At 58.0% G+C, this 14,211-nt stretch overlaps 1 protein-coding gene across 3 annotated transcripts in view; it reads left to right on the top strand.

The window, feature by feature from the left end:
• Positions 1-6,849, top strand: part of MLLT1 (MLLT1 super elongation complex subunit) — a 131,130-nt gene extending 124,281 nt beyond the window's left edge. For all 3 annotated transcript variants that reach the window (XM_060297271.1, XM_030879426.2, XM_030879427.2), the window contains 6 exons: positions 447-534; positions 2,166-2,274; positions 3,306-3,405; positions 3,672-3,743; positions 4,009-4,080; positions 4,292-6,849. In XM_060297271.1, coding sequence (XP_060153254.1) covers positions 447-534; positions 2,166-2,274; positions 3,306-3,405; positions 3,672-3,743; positions 4,009-4,080; positions 4,292-4,420 — 570 coding nt within the window. In that variant the 3' untranslated portion in view covers positions 4,421-6,849. The remainder of the gene's footprint in view (positions 1-446; positions 535-2,165; positions 2,275-3,305; positions 3,406-3,671; positions 3,744-4,008; positions 4,081-4,291) is intronic.
• The last annotated feature ends 7,362 nt before the right edge of the window (positions 6,850-14,211 follow it).

Here is a 14,211-nt window from a genome sequence, read left to right on the forward strand (position 1 = left end):
CAGCTGTTGGCCGCAGCGCCGCAGCACACACCAGCCAGCTGTGGTCTCGCCGGAGGAGGGTAGGGCCCACACGTGAGAGCAGCCACAGTCGCCTGCCGCCGCCTCCAATCCCCCTGCGGCGAGAGCTTGCCTCAGCCCCGTCCTCCTGCGCAGGCAGGTGGGAGCACCAGGCGTGGCTGGAGATTTACCGTCCCTCAGTGGGAAAAGAAAGGTCATTGGTTGCATTTTGAATGCACACCGGTGGCATCCTGGGGCTGGGGGAGGAGGTGGGATGGGATCAGGGTCTCGGGTGCCGGAGCCTGGCGCCTTGGCGGCCTTTGGAGTGCGTATCTGGGGCGTCCTGCCTGGCTGTCCCTGCCACCGGAGGGCTCCTTTTCTTTGGACTGAAAGATGACTGTTGTCCTCTCTCCCTGCTGCCCCCCCGCCTGCGCTGCCGTGGGGTGAAGTCCGCCCAGTCGAGCCCATCCAACTCCAGCTCCAGCTCCGACTCCAGTTCAGATTCGGATTTTGAGCCATCTCAGAACCACAGTCAAGGTGCGTGCTGGGAAAGGAGAGAGCCGGGGTGGGGACGCATGGGGCTGGTTTCCGGTGGAAAGGCTCACTGCTCTGGGAGCAGCCCCCTGACCTTCCCGGAGGCCAGTGGGGCACTGGGTCTGGTATGGAGTCCAGGGGTTCACAAGGAATCTCCCGATGTGGGCTTGCTCGTGCCCGAGTTTCAGCACACCCTGAGTCTGAACGCTGCCGCCACGGCCAGAAAAACCCGAGGGCAGGGCGCGAGGGAGGGTAGGGAGGCTTGGGCCTGGGCTGAGCTTGCCCAGGGTTTCACTTCAGGATACGCTGTTTGCCTGGACCGGGCCCTAGAGATCCGTGTCCACAGGCGTGTGGACGCTCAGGGGTCCGGTGTTAAAAGCAAAACTGGCACAGATGACCCGACCGCCAGCTGTCCGTCGCCTGGGCCCTCAGCTTTGCCCCATCTGTGCGACAGGGCTTTGAGCTGTGCATTGTGGGTCTGCGGTGGAGGGCCCTGTTGTGACTTGGGCCCTGCCCTTGCCGGAAGCCTCCTTTCCAGCTCCTCCCAGATGGAGGCTCACTTGGCCAGCGCAGGGTCCCTTCCTCTGCCTCAGCCACCCAGCCAAGCACTCCGCTCCTGCCGCGTGCCTGGCCAGCACTCGGCCCAGGCCCCCGCAGCCTGCAGTGCTGCCTTTTCCCTGCAGGCCGCCTGGGGTACTTGTTGGGAGGCGGCACCAGACCCATTTCCTGCCCCAGAGTGGATAGGGCCCCCTGGCCCGTCGACCCCTGCCCACCCTCGCACTGGAAGCACCTGTTCTGGTGGATCGGATTGAGAATTTCCTCCACGGCCTGCAGTCCCTTTTGGAGGGTGGGGGAGAGCTGGGGGAGGCGAGCGTAGTCCGGGGGCCTGACATAAAGACACGCAGTCCTGAGGGGGCTGGGGGATGGGGTGCTCCAAGCCCACACTCTCTCCAACGGTTCTTATCTACGGGGAAGGGAGGGGGAAACCTGCCGTGCACGGGATCACATGACCAAGGTAATTGAGGGCTTTGTGTCCCTCTGTTGCCTTGGTAACAGGAATATAAACCAAGATGCCGTCTGTAGGGGACTGGAACCGAGTGTCTCTGGAGAAAGGGGAGGACGGTGGGCCGGGAGCAGTGGAGGGGCCTGCCACGGGGCTGGGCAGGCCCGAGGAGGGGCGCAGGCTGGGGGGCTGGTGTTCTGTGGCCCATGCTGCGGGCCGCCTCGCCCTTCTCAGCCAGGGCTGGTTCGTCCTGCCTGCAGGCAGAGCTCTGATCCCAGCAGCCGGAGCCGAGGAGGGCTGCTCCTTCCCTTTGCAATGGAGGGGCCCTGCGGTCCTGTCTTGGGCCAGGGCCCAGAGGCCTGTGAGGAGGGCCAGGAAGGTAGGGGTGGGGGGAGCCAGGGGTCTCTTAAGGAGGGGGTGGCCACAGGCGCAGTGCTTGGAGATAGGCGGCAGGCCCCACCGGGCCAGAGGAACCTCCGAGGTGGGTTTGCCTGGGTGTGTTTTGGGGGTCGTGGCGTCAAGGAGCTCCATGTGGCCCTGGGGGTGGAGGGGACTCTGGGGTGCACGTGGAGCCCTGAACCCCCTTCTCTCCCCCTCCCTCCCTCCAACCCTTCCTCGCGGCCCTCACCAGGACCCCTGCGCTCCATGGTGGAGGACCTGCAGTCCGAGGAATCTGACGAGGACGACTCTTCGTCAGGCGAGGAGGCTGCTGGCAAGACGAACGCAGGAAGGGACTCCAGGTGCCTGGGCCGGAGGGGAGGAGTGGGCGTGGGCGCACCGGGGCAGCTCTGCCTGGCCCTGCTGTAATCGTGGGGCCTCCAGGAGGTGGGCCAGGACGGGGGCTCCCCGGGGTGAGGCAAAGGGAACCTCTGAGCCCACCGGGCGGTGCCCTGCCTAGGCATTGAGGTGGGCCTGGGGGCCTCAGGGGGCATCCTTCCTCCCCTCGCTGGAGGGTGTGACTGCCTGGCAGGGAGGGGCAGGACGCTCAGGGAGAGGAGTCCATCACCACCCGAGAAGGGGGGCAAGGCGGTGCCCAGCAGCCCGAGGACCAGCCTTGGTCCCAGGCGTATGGGACAGTGGGGGCTGGTTCCTCTGCTCTCGGGCTCGGGCCAGGGGTCCCTTCCCCCTTCCCCAGGTGCACTGGCCCAGGGAAGATGACGTGTGGCCTTCCCCCAGAGTGGGGTAAGCCGAGGCCCCTCCTTTGGACACCCCCAGGCCTTGGGAGCGAGCCCACCTCAGGGATGGCTGTGCGTTCTCAGCCTCCAGCCCAGCGCAAGTGCCAGCCTTGGCCCCAGGACTGTGGGGTGGGCTCAGCAGACTCGGGGTCTGGGCCCCGCCCAGCAAGGGGCGGGCGTCTGGTGTCACCACGCTGGCACCTGTGACCCTCCCTCCCTCCCGGGGCTTTGGGCTCAGGCTGCCGCTGGCGGGGACTGTCCTGCAGGGTGCCGCACCGCACCGGCATTCTGAGCCTGCAGTGAGCAGCGAGCCCCGCCGGGATCCCAGAGCCTCTCAGAGCCAGCGTGCTTGTCTCTGGGTTCTTTGCTCTTTGAAGGCAGCTCAGATGCATTCTTTCTTTCCTTTTCTTTTAAGCCGGCAGTGACCGCCTAGAGCTGGCTGAGGGGGTCTCCTGAGCTGTAGGGGGAGTGCCGGGCGCTGGCCTGGCCCCAGGGAGGGGCCGAGTCCGTCCCAGAGCCCCAGAGCATTGTTCGCAGGGTGGGGCCCCCTCCCCTGAGCACAGGGTGGCCTGACAGGGTGTCGTGTCTGCGTTCAGGTTGAGCTTCAGTGACAGCGAGAGCGACAACAGTGCCGACTCCTGCCTACCCAGCCGGGAGCCCCCTCCACCCAAGAAGCCGCCCCCACCCAACAGCAAGGTAGCGTCCTAGAGGCCGGCTGAGGGTTGGGCCTGGGGTTTCTCCAAGCGTCTGAGGCTCAGGGTGGTGGGCGCAGAGGAAGGTCATTTCACCCCCAGGCCCCAGAGATCGTCAGCTGCCCAGGAGGGGCTGCCCTTAGAGTTGGGTCCAGGGCCAGAGGAGGGAGGACAAGCAGGCCTGGGGCCTGGGAAGGGAAGGTGGTGGCCCTGGGGGCTGGGGAAGGGGGTGTGGGCTGGCCCTCACACAGACCTGGGGTCACCCTGCAGACGTCAGGCCGCCGGAGCCCGGAGCCCTGCAGCAAGCCCGAGAAGATCCTCAAGAGGGGTGCCTACGACAAGGTGGGGGCTGGGGGGTGGGGGGACCTACGACAAGGGGGGGACTGGAGTGGGGAGGGGGCTGGGATGGGGAGGGGCCTGTGACAAGGCGGGGCTGGAGGGGGGAGGAGCCTACGACAAGGCAGGGCTGGGGCGGGGGTGGGGGGGCTATGACAAGGTTGGGGCTGGGGGAGTGGGGAGGGCCTACGACAGCACCAGCCTGGAGCTGACGTGGGTGTGGTCACAGGGCTACGCGGGGCCACGCGCTGAGCGCCTCTCTGTCCCCCAGGCCTACACTGACGAGTTGGTGGAGCTGCACCGGAGGCTGATGGCGCTGCGGGAGCGCAATGTGCTGCAGCAGGTACTGGATGCAGCCACCCACGCCGCGGCCCCCGGAAGGCAAAGCATCTCAGAGGAGTCCCGGGTGGGGTGCCCCTGAGGCCCGTGGGCTGCTGACCCCGTTAGGCAGCCCCAGGGAATCACTCTCCATTCTCCTCGAGGGCCTGGTGGGGGGCGGGGTCCACGCCAGCCTAGCGCCCTGTACACTGAAGCCACCTGCCACCACCCTCCAGATCGTGAACCTGATCGAGGAGACCGGCCACTTCAACGTCACCAACACCACCTTCGACTTCGACCTCTTCTCCCTGGATGAGACCACCGTGCGCAAGCTGCAGAGCTACCTGGAGGCGGTGGCCACATGACCCTGGGCCGGGTGCCGGGCCGCGTCCCCGGGGTCCTGGGAGGCCACGTCTGGGCCCCGCCTTCCCTCCTCTCTCAACTTGCCCGCCCGCAGCACTGCCTTAGTGACCGCCCTGTCCTCGGCCCACACGGCCAGCTGCACTTTCCTCGTCGGGAGCCCCGGGGCCGAGGGGCCCAGGCCGGCGCTGCTGCTCCCCGACACCCTGGGGCCGTCACCTGGGCCCCCCTTGGAAAGTGGCTTGTGTACTCCCGAGGGGGAAGAGACGTGCCCTGCAGTGGGGGCCTCGCTCCTCGGTGGGGCGTGTGGCCCAGCTTCACTGCCCGGGCCCCTCTGAGAGGCTGGGGCACTGCCTCCGGCCTCCCCCAACGGTTCGGAACACCCCGCCGCGCCCCAGGACCTCAGAGGGCTCCTGCCGCACCAGGACGGGCCCGGCTCGTCCTCCGCGTCAGCCAGACACGGCCCTGTGTCGGCTCTCACTGTGCTGGGACTCCGTGCTGTATAGTTCTCTCTCTATTATATATATATGTCTGCACTGTAGGTACCGAGCGGTTCCCGGGTGTGCATTTCCAGGGCAGCAGTGCACGTGGGGGTGGGGGGTGTAAGGCGGGACTTGTAGGTTGCGATGTCTCCGCTGCCCTTGGCGTCGGGCTGAAGGCCGGGCTGGAGCGCCAGCTCACCCTCTCCAGGTGCAGGGAGGACGCCTCCTGCCGCTCCCGGGGCGGTGAACACTGCGCTCCGCCGTCTCCAGGAGCCGCCCTCCCGGCCCCCAGCCAGCCGCGGGCTGAGACTGGGTCGGCGTCCTGGGGCTCGTCCTCTTCCTCCTTCCATAGGATCCTCTTCCTTCTGTTGACCGAGTCTTCGAACTTTGGAAAAAATGAGCTTTTGCCAAATAAGACGGGATAGTTTGTGGAGTTTTTTGAGGAGCGTCAGGACTCAGAACCAGCCCCTCGTGCCTGGGCCCCGGCCGGCGACAGGCCCTCCCACCCCTGCGATTCACGCCGGTCCAGGGCTGGAGACCCAACTCCTCGCACGCCTGAAACTCTCCAAGGGCCAAGCCAGGTCCTCCCTCCCGGCCAGAACGCCCTCACAGAGTCAGCCCACCTTGTGGTGGGCTCCTGGGGGCTGGGGACCTCGACTCAAGGCTCCCCTGGTCCCCACCGGCTCCAGGAGAGGAGGCCAGGGCTGGAGCCAGGCTCACTTCTCTCCCACCCACTGTCGGACGGTCCCTCCTCCCCCCAGTTTGTGAATTCCCACGTGGGGCATGCCACGCTCCCCTTCCCTGTGGTCCCTGACCATTGTCACTGCTCCGATTCTGTCTGTCTGTCAGGCAGACCCCAAACACTCCCTCGGGAGCCCCGCCTCCAAGGCTTCCCCGAACGCCAGCCTTCCTGGTGAGATCCCAGGACTCGGGGAAGGCCCGAGAACTTTCAGAGGAAACTGCCGTGACTCCTCGCCATCTGCTCTGATTCTCTCCCAACCCCACTGCCTTGAGGTATTAGGAAGAGGGCAGGCCTGTGTGGCAGGCTCCGTGCTGCCACCGTCCCCTTCTCCAGGCAGGCCAACAATACTCCGAAGTGGGGCACTTCTCTTCTCTGGAAACTCTAAGACATTGGACAGAAAGGACTGGCCCGAGAGCAGCAGCTGCCTGGCCCTCTGTGCACAGAGGCCGCTGGGGGTCGCGGGTGGGAGCCTCAGCCCAAGGGCCCCAGTCTTTCTCCTTCCGGAGGATCTCCTGGGAGGGGCTGTAGGCCCTCCCGGCTCTGTGACTCGGGCGGCCCTCTGCTCAGGAGCCAGGCTCTGCCCCTGAGGCAGCTAGAGGAAGGCCGGGCTCTCGGGCCTGCCCTTTGCAGTAGCAGCAGCAGCAGCATCTGGCCCTGCCTGCTGTTTCCAGGGCCTTTGGAAGCACCAACCCATTTCTGTTACCTCCTCTGGCCAGAAGGCCCCAGTGCTGGCCATGTGACCACCTGATGGACGTGCCAGGCAGCCAGGGCCCCGACCACGGCATTCCCAGCTGCTCCCCCCACCCCACCCCCAGCTGCCCGGCAGCTGGGCCCACCAGGGCTCTGGGGACGCTTCCATAGGAAGGGGCCGGCACTTTGTGATTGCCGTGTGTTTAGTGTTAAGCCCCCTGACCCCAGTGCAAACCCCGGTGTTTTGCTATCTCCTGAAGAAATGTAAACCGACGCCTGAAAGCAAAAGGTATCGAATACCTTTCTTACCCACAAGGGTTTTTACAAAGAATGTGTCTAACTAGGAACTAGGACACTCATCGGCCCGAGACCAACTCCTGGATAAGAGGAATAAAGGAGAATTGTGTTTGTAATAAGTTACAGGATTGTTTCTGTCCTGGATTTTAAACTTTTTGTTAAATTGTGAAATTATGGAGGAGTTTTATAGAAAAAAAGTGAAATAAAGTCAGATGGGAAAGCAGAGATCTGTTCAGCTTCATGTATCTGCTTGCTCCCCCCCCCCCCGCTGTGGGGTTGGTGGGTGGAGCCACAGAGCACCATGGGGTTCCTCGTCTCCTCTCCCCGTCCCAGTGCTTCCAGACCGATGACCAGGAAGAGGAGAGAGGGCTGGAACCGAGCCTGTTGGGCATGACGAGTGGGGACAGGGAATGTGAGCGAGGCTGGCATCCCGTAGGAAGAGAGTCGGCACCACCAGAAACCCAAGAGGCGCGAGATGGCGGAGAACTGAGTGTCTGGTCCTGCTTCTGATGGTGTGTTCTTCCGTTGCACGCAGGCAGCAAGTTTTGCGTTAAAAAGCAAGCCTAACTTCACAATGTGGACGAGTGGGTGGGTGGATGAGTGGGTGGATGATGGTGGGGGGGGGTGGATGGGTGGATGGATAGGTGGGTAGATGGATGATAGCCAGACAGAAAATGTGAGACATCTTTTGCCAGGGGCCAGGGTGCTTGTCTGCCAGTTTGTCTGTGGTGGGTTTTGCTCTGGACTTGGTGTGGCAAAGCTGAGTGAACCCCAAGGAGACGGCTCTCCCAGGCCCTATCTGAGCAGCCCTGTCCACTCTGTGGGCTCCAGTCCCACCAGCGGAGCAGAAGCTCCATTCCTGAGTGGTCGGCATTGCAGGCCCATACTCTCTGCCCACAGCGGATAATTAAAATCACTCTTGTGGGTTGGCAGCCACTTGGGGGGTCGGCTGGCCACACCAGGGCACTCGGGAGCATTTCTTCTTTCTTCTAGTCAGTAGCCAGAACTTCCATTTCCAACATCAAGGCTATGGCCTCCCTGCCCTGTCTTTCCTACCAGAGATTCTGCAGGCCTTTGGGGACAGTTTCTCATCTGAGCTCCTAAGTTAGGGACACAGAGTGAAAGAGGGTCCAGAGTGGTTCCCACCGCTCCCAGGCCCCCATGACACAGTAAAGGACGACTTATGTGTAAAAATACAATAGGGCTTGCTACGAGCCAGGCGCTGGGCTGGGAGTTGTCTCACAGATTCCACAAACACTCGAGGAGGGTAGGGACTGCTGTCAGAATCCCCACCGACAGATGAAGCAACAGCCTGCAAGCGTTGACCCGCCTACAACAATACAGCTAGTAGGCGCATTCCCTGAGACTCAAGACCAGGTATGTGTTAATTTTGTTGCTTACAGTCAATCTTTCTTTGTATTTATCCATATACTGATTCCTTGGAGTCCCCTTCTTTCATTCTGTGTTTCTCTCTGGAATCATTTTCCTTAAGCCTGAAAAAATCTCACTAGCATTGCATTTAGTGCAACAATGAATTCCCTCAGCTTTTGTTCATCTATAAACATCTTCATTTCATCTTTATTCTGTAAGGATATTTGCATTAGGTATAGAATTGTAGATTGGCAGGTATGGTCTGTCCCCACTTTGCACGTGCTGCTCCATCGTCTTTTGGCTTCCATTGTTTCTGTGGAGAAGTCAGCCATTCAGTCTCATTGTTGCCCCTGTGGGTATCCTGTGAACACTTTCTTACATTTTAGCGATTTGTTTCTTCTATCGATATGACATCTCTGCCCTTTTCAATGTTTTGCCTTGAATTTTTTCAAATCTTTTTTTTTTTCAAATTCTAAATGTATATTTGGGTGATGCAAGCACAAGTTCAAAGTTTTCAAGGGCACATGTGCAGTAAGCAGTGAACCTCGTTCCTACTTCTTTTCCTTCTCCACTTTCTTATACAGCTCTTGAGAGCCATCTGTGCATGAAGAAGACATAGTTCCTTTGCAAGTGGCAGCATACATGCATCCTTTTCTCTTAATATATCTTAGAGTTCATTCCAAATTAGCATGTTGTGTAAACGCACAGTAGTTTACATAACTAGTCCTGCTGGTGGGCATTTAGACCATTTTCCCTCATTTAATTCCGTGACCACACATAACTATACACGTGCAGGTGTGTGATAGCATCTATGATTAACAGCTTTGGCAGTGGACTTGCCTATTTTCTACCAAGTTTCTTGGTATTTATGTCTGTGTGCTTGTGTGTCTATGTGTATTTTTAGGAGCTCCTTATGGAATATGAAATGTAGGACTTTGCAATGTATTCTGTTCCCCCCAGTTTGCCTGCAGGTTTTGTTTATGGCATTTCCCACCGTGCTGGAGTCTTTCCTTTCAATGGCTTTAGAGGTTGTTACTTCTTGTCTAGGATGATTTTTCTATTTTTTTAAACTTCTCTCATGATTTATTCCCTCTCTCCTTTTTTCTTTCTCACCTTCCAGTTTGCCGTGAGCTAGGGCCCCACTGATGCATTACTCATTTCCTGCATATATTTCTGTCTGTCCCTGACTTCTCTCTTCTGCATATCTATTTATGCCCATCACTGAGCTTTTAGTTACCGCTGCTTTGTAATTTATATAATATCTGGTAGGTCTAGTCCCCCTTCATCAATATTCTTTTTTTTTTTTTTTTTTTGCGGTATGCCGGCCTCTCCCGTTGCGGAGCACAGGCTCCGGACGCGCAGGCTCAGCAGCCATGGCTCACAGGCCCAGCCGCTCCACGGCATGTGGGATCCTCCCGGACCAGGGCACAAACCCGTGTCCCCTACATCGGCAGGCGGACTCTCAACCACTGCGCCACCAGGGAAGCCCTCAATATTTTTAAAGAAATTTCCCAGATATTCTTGCATGTTTGTTTTCCATATAACCGAATCAGCTTATATGGTAAAATGTTTTTCTTTATCGTGTTCTGAAGTTTCACATTAACATTGTTTTTAATTCTAATTAAAAAAAAAAAATATCCTGGGTACCATCTGGTGGACTCCCAGAGAACTCTCAACCATTGTGTCTTCAGGTTTTGCTCCTCCCCTTTTCTCTTCTCCTTCTCTGGACCTCCTATGACATAGATTGGAACCTCCAGGATTATTCACCTTTCAGATCTCTAACCAACTCCCATTATGCATATGTTACACGTTTTGCAATTGTGCTACAGCTCTTGGATATCCTTTTCCTCCCTCCCTTCCTCTCTCCCTCCCTCCCTCCCTCCCTCCCTCCCTCCCTTCTTTCCTTTCTTTCCTTCTTTTTTCTTCCTCTTCACTTTCCAGTTTGGGAAGTTTCTATTAACGTATCTGCAAGGTCCCTGATTATTTCCTCAGCTGGTCCAGTCTACTAATGAGACCCTCAAAGGCATTCTTCGTTTCTATTATAGTTTTTGATTTCTTTTTTTTTTAAATTTTCTGGGTTTTTTTAAATTATTTATTTTGGGGGGCTGCACTGGGTCTTCGTGGCTGCGCATGGCTTTCTCTAGTTGCGGTGAGTGGAAGCTACTCTTTGTTGCGGTGCATGGGCTTCTCATTGCAGTGGCTTCTCTTGTGGAGCTCGGGCTCTAGGCACGTGGGCTTCAGTAGTTGTGGCGCACGAGCTCAGTAGTTGTGGCTAGGGGGCTCTAGAGTGCAGGCTCAGTAGTTGTGCACGGACTTAACTGCTCTGTGGCATGTGGGGTCTTCCCAGACCAGGGCTCAAACCCGTGTCCCCTGCATTGGCAGGAAGACTCCCAACCCCTGTGCCACCAGGGAAGCCACCAGGGAAGTTCTTGAATTCTAGCCTTTCCTTTTGATTTTCTCTTAGAGTTTGCATCTCCGTGTTCACATGACTCATCTGTTCTTGCATGATATCCAGTAGGGCCTTAGCTGTAGCACGTTAATCATATTAATCATAGTTGTTTTAGGTTCACAGTCTGATAAATTCAAAATCTCCGCTGCCTTGGAGTGTGGTTCTGACCCTTGCCCTGTCTCTCCGGACTGTTTTTTGCCTTTTAGAATGTTCTATAATTTTTCTGTTGAAAGTTAGACCCAGTATACTGGAGAAAAGGAACTGAGCTGAACAGGCCTTCAGGGTGAGGGTTTATGTTCCTCTGGCCAGGAGTTAGGCTGCATTCACTGTTTGCTGTAGCTAGAGGTGTTCTTGTTTTTGTCTATCCTGAAACCCTGGGTTTCCCTAGTGACTCTTTGTAATTAAAATAGGGTCTGAGCCTTGCAGTCCTTTTTATCTGTAAAACCCTGTTATACAGGAGGCCTATTGGTGTGGTGGTAAAATGTGTGACGGGAAGCGTTCTGTGGCCTCCACCTTTTAGGGAGCTTGTGCCCTTGGACCTTGACCTTCACAAGTGCTTCTCAACTTTTTGTTTTGTTTCGTTTGGTATCCTTAGGTGAGAGGAAGCCTAGAGAGGCCTGGAGATGGGTGTTTCCCTTCCCCCAGGTCAATTAAAGCCTGGTAAAACCCACTTTGGTCAGGCCCTGCTAAGACAGTTTCCCTTGAGGGCAGGCCTTTGTTAAGGAGAACAGAGTGCTCTGAGACGTGTTTCAAAACAGTTACTTTCCCCCTCCTTCTGCAGGAAGCACCAGAGTTGATTTTGATTTTACTTGTTCTCTCAGATCTTCACTGTGAGAACCTGGGGGGCTCTTGAAATGTGCGTCCCCCCGCCCCAAGCCTGGGTCTCCAGGCGTTCTTGCCCCTCAAGCTCATCCACGCTCACTCTCCAGCAGTGAGTCAGCTCCACACCCCACCGGACACTGGCTCCGGCAGTGGTTTCTGCCCCAGGTAAGCAGAGTGTCCGTGTATCCACCCCTCTCCTGTTTATAGGGTAGGGGTTTGCTCTGCGACCTCAACTCACTGACGGACCCAAGAAGTGTCAATTCTCGGTTTTTCAGCATTCTTCTTGTTGTGAGCACAGAAGTGACGGCCCCCAAGTCCTTTACCCGTCAGACTGCAAACTGCTCTAACCAGCTCCCCTAGCTTATCTCTTGGATGTGATTTCCTAGTCCCCATCCAAGGAAATAGCTCTGTTTCCCTGGGTGTCAGTTCTTCTGTGTCAGCCTCTTGTCTCCTGATGTTGGCCTCTCTGGACATTTCATGTTCCTTGTTTGTAAACACGACTCTTTTTTTTTGGTTTTTTAAATTTTTATTTATTTATTTTTGGCTGCATTGGGTCTTCATTGCTGTGCACAGGCTTCTCATTGCGGTGGCTTCTCTTGTTGCAGAGCACGGGCTCTAGGCGCGTGGGTTTCAGTAGTTGTGGTGCACGGGCTCAGTAGTTGTGGCTTGTGGGCTCTAGAATGCAGGCTCAGTAGTTGTGGCGCACGGACTTAGTTGCTCCATGGCATGTGGGATCTTCCCGGACCAGGGCTCGAACCCGTGTCCCCTGCATTGGCAGGAGGACTCCCAACCACTGCACCACCAGGGGAGTCTGTAAACACGACTATTGAAGGAGGGTTCCCTTGAGTGTGTCCTGGGCTGTGACGGCCTCATCATCCTCCCTCTGAGCCTTGCTTTCAGCTGTGCCCCCCCCTCCCCCCCATTCCCCTATCTGAGCCAGAGGCCCTGCTGTGTAGCACGATCACGCCTACCAGTTAATTCTTACATCTTTTCTATGGGTCGGGTGCAGGGTGGCATTTAGTATGTACCCTTTGAACCCCAAGTCCAGTGTGTGAACCCCTGAACCCAGCCAGGCCCCCTCGCCGTATAAACGGGAGCTGGTCGATCCCTTCCGCAGATGGACCTCAGGGTGACCGTGAACATTAGGAGGTGTTCCCGCACCATCTCTCAAAAGGGGTGCAGCAACCCCTCAACCTCTCACTGAAAGAAGAACCGTATTTTTCAAAGTAAAGACACCCATGAGCTTTATTGCGTCCGTTTTTGTCTCTTCCGGAGCCCTCAGCGTGAAACTCCTCACCCACCCCAGCACTATGGACGTTTCCGGGAGGAGCCGTCCTGGGCACTGTGGGGTGTGGAGCATCATCCCTGGCCCCCCATCCACCAGTTGCCAGGAGCACCTGCCTGCCTAGCTGTGACAACCACAGATGTCTCCAGATGTTGCCAAGTGTCTCCTGGGCTGGGGCGAGGAGGGGCAGAATCACCCAGGTAAGAACCACTGCTCTAGTGAAACCAAGGTTATCATTCTCCTACATTTAAAACGCTTCCCCAGAGAGGGGCATCTTAGTTCAGACCGGCTCCCTCGCTGGGAGCAGTTCCCTTCCCTCTAGAAGGTGGCTTCTCTATCATCCAACAGGAGAGGCGGGTGGGCAGGGGATGGGCGGTGTCGGCAGTCACTTCCTCGAGGAAAGGAGCCCACAGTGCTCTCCCGGCCCCTAGGCTTTGTCATATTCCCCGTAAAATCTTTCCGTTTCAGCTAGGCTTCCTTGGGCACCACAGCCCTCTTCGGTTTCATGGTCACCCCTGTAAAGGCATCAAGTTCCAGGTGGGGCCTTCCCTCCACCCCTACCAGGAGTCCCCACCACCACGGGACGAGGGGTCAGCGGCCGAGTCTGCTCTAAGGACACAGAGGGCCAAGTGGCATCGGAACAGCGGGAGGCCTTGATTGGGGAGCCCCGAGAACAGGGGTGCAATAGGCCCATCCCAGGGTGCCAGGAGAACTTCCATCCTGTCGTGGACGCAGCCTCCCCTGCGTGTCAGACTCCCCAGAGGCACCGGGGGTCCCCACTAGGGAGATGGCATTTTAAGAAGCACCCCAGGGCCTCGGGCCTGGTCCGGGCAGGGCGCAGCGACCCTGCCCGGACCCCCTCACCCAGCTTGAGGATGGTCCACTTGAGGATCTTGGCACTGAGGTGACCTCCACGTTCACGGTGTCAATGCCCTGCCTGCCCAGTGAACTCCGTGACCACAGGGTCTCCGTTGTAAACGACATCTGACAGCCCACTGGACAGGCTCTTGAGCTGCCGGCAGAAGGCGACGGCGTGTGCACGTTGATCGGGCACTGTTGTTTGGGGCTGAGGGGTCAGGGAGCTCCCAAGCCGCCCCTGCATCCACCAGCAGCCCCCAAACCCAGCTCCCCAGGCGGGGGGGCTCCCCCTCTGAGGTCACGTGTCACTCTCGCTTCGACCCTGGGGGGTTGGGTCCCCACCCCCATTGCCTCCTACGGGCCAGGGGGGCCACACGCAGATCCACCTGCCATCTCTCTGGACTCCCATTCCCAGCCCAGGCGGGCACCTCGGTGGGCACCTGTGCCCCAGCCTCCTCTGGACAGCTGACTCTTGTTGACCCTGAGCCCCAGCCCCATGGCACACTGGTCAGTCTTCCGAACGGGGTCAAGGCCAGCTGGCTGGTCTTCGGGTCATCCGGCAATCTGTCCCAAACCCAGGGGACGCCGTAGAACATGGTGGGCTTCACCTGCCGCAGCATGTCCATCAGGGAGCCCCGTGCCGCCCGACCATCATTCAATGATCCCCCTTATTGTTTGCTACTTAGGTGGGTTGTTTTCTTCCCTCCATTTTTATTAGCTAACATGTCAGGGTGAACATCCCCGTAGCTTCAGCTCTGCCTGCACACATGATTACTTGTGCTGTTGTCTGGATTGACTTG

This window comes from Globicephala melas, chromosome 3, assembly GCF_963455315.2.
Source record: "Globicephala melas chromosome 3, mGloMel1.2, whole genome shotgun sequence".
Classification (NCBI taxonomy): Eukaryota; Metazoa; Chordata; class Mammalia; order Artiodactyla; family Delphinidae; genus Globicephala; species Globicephala melas.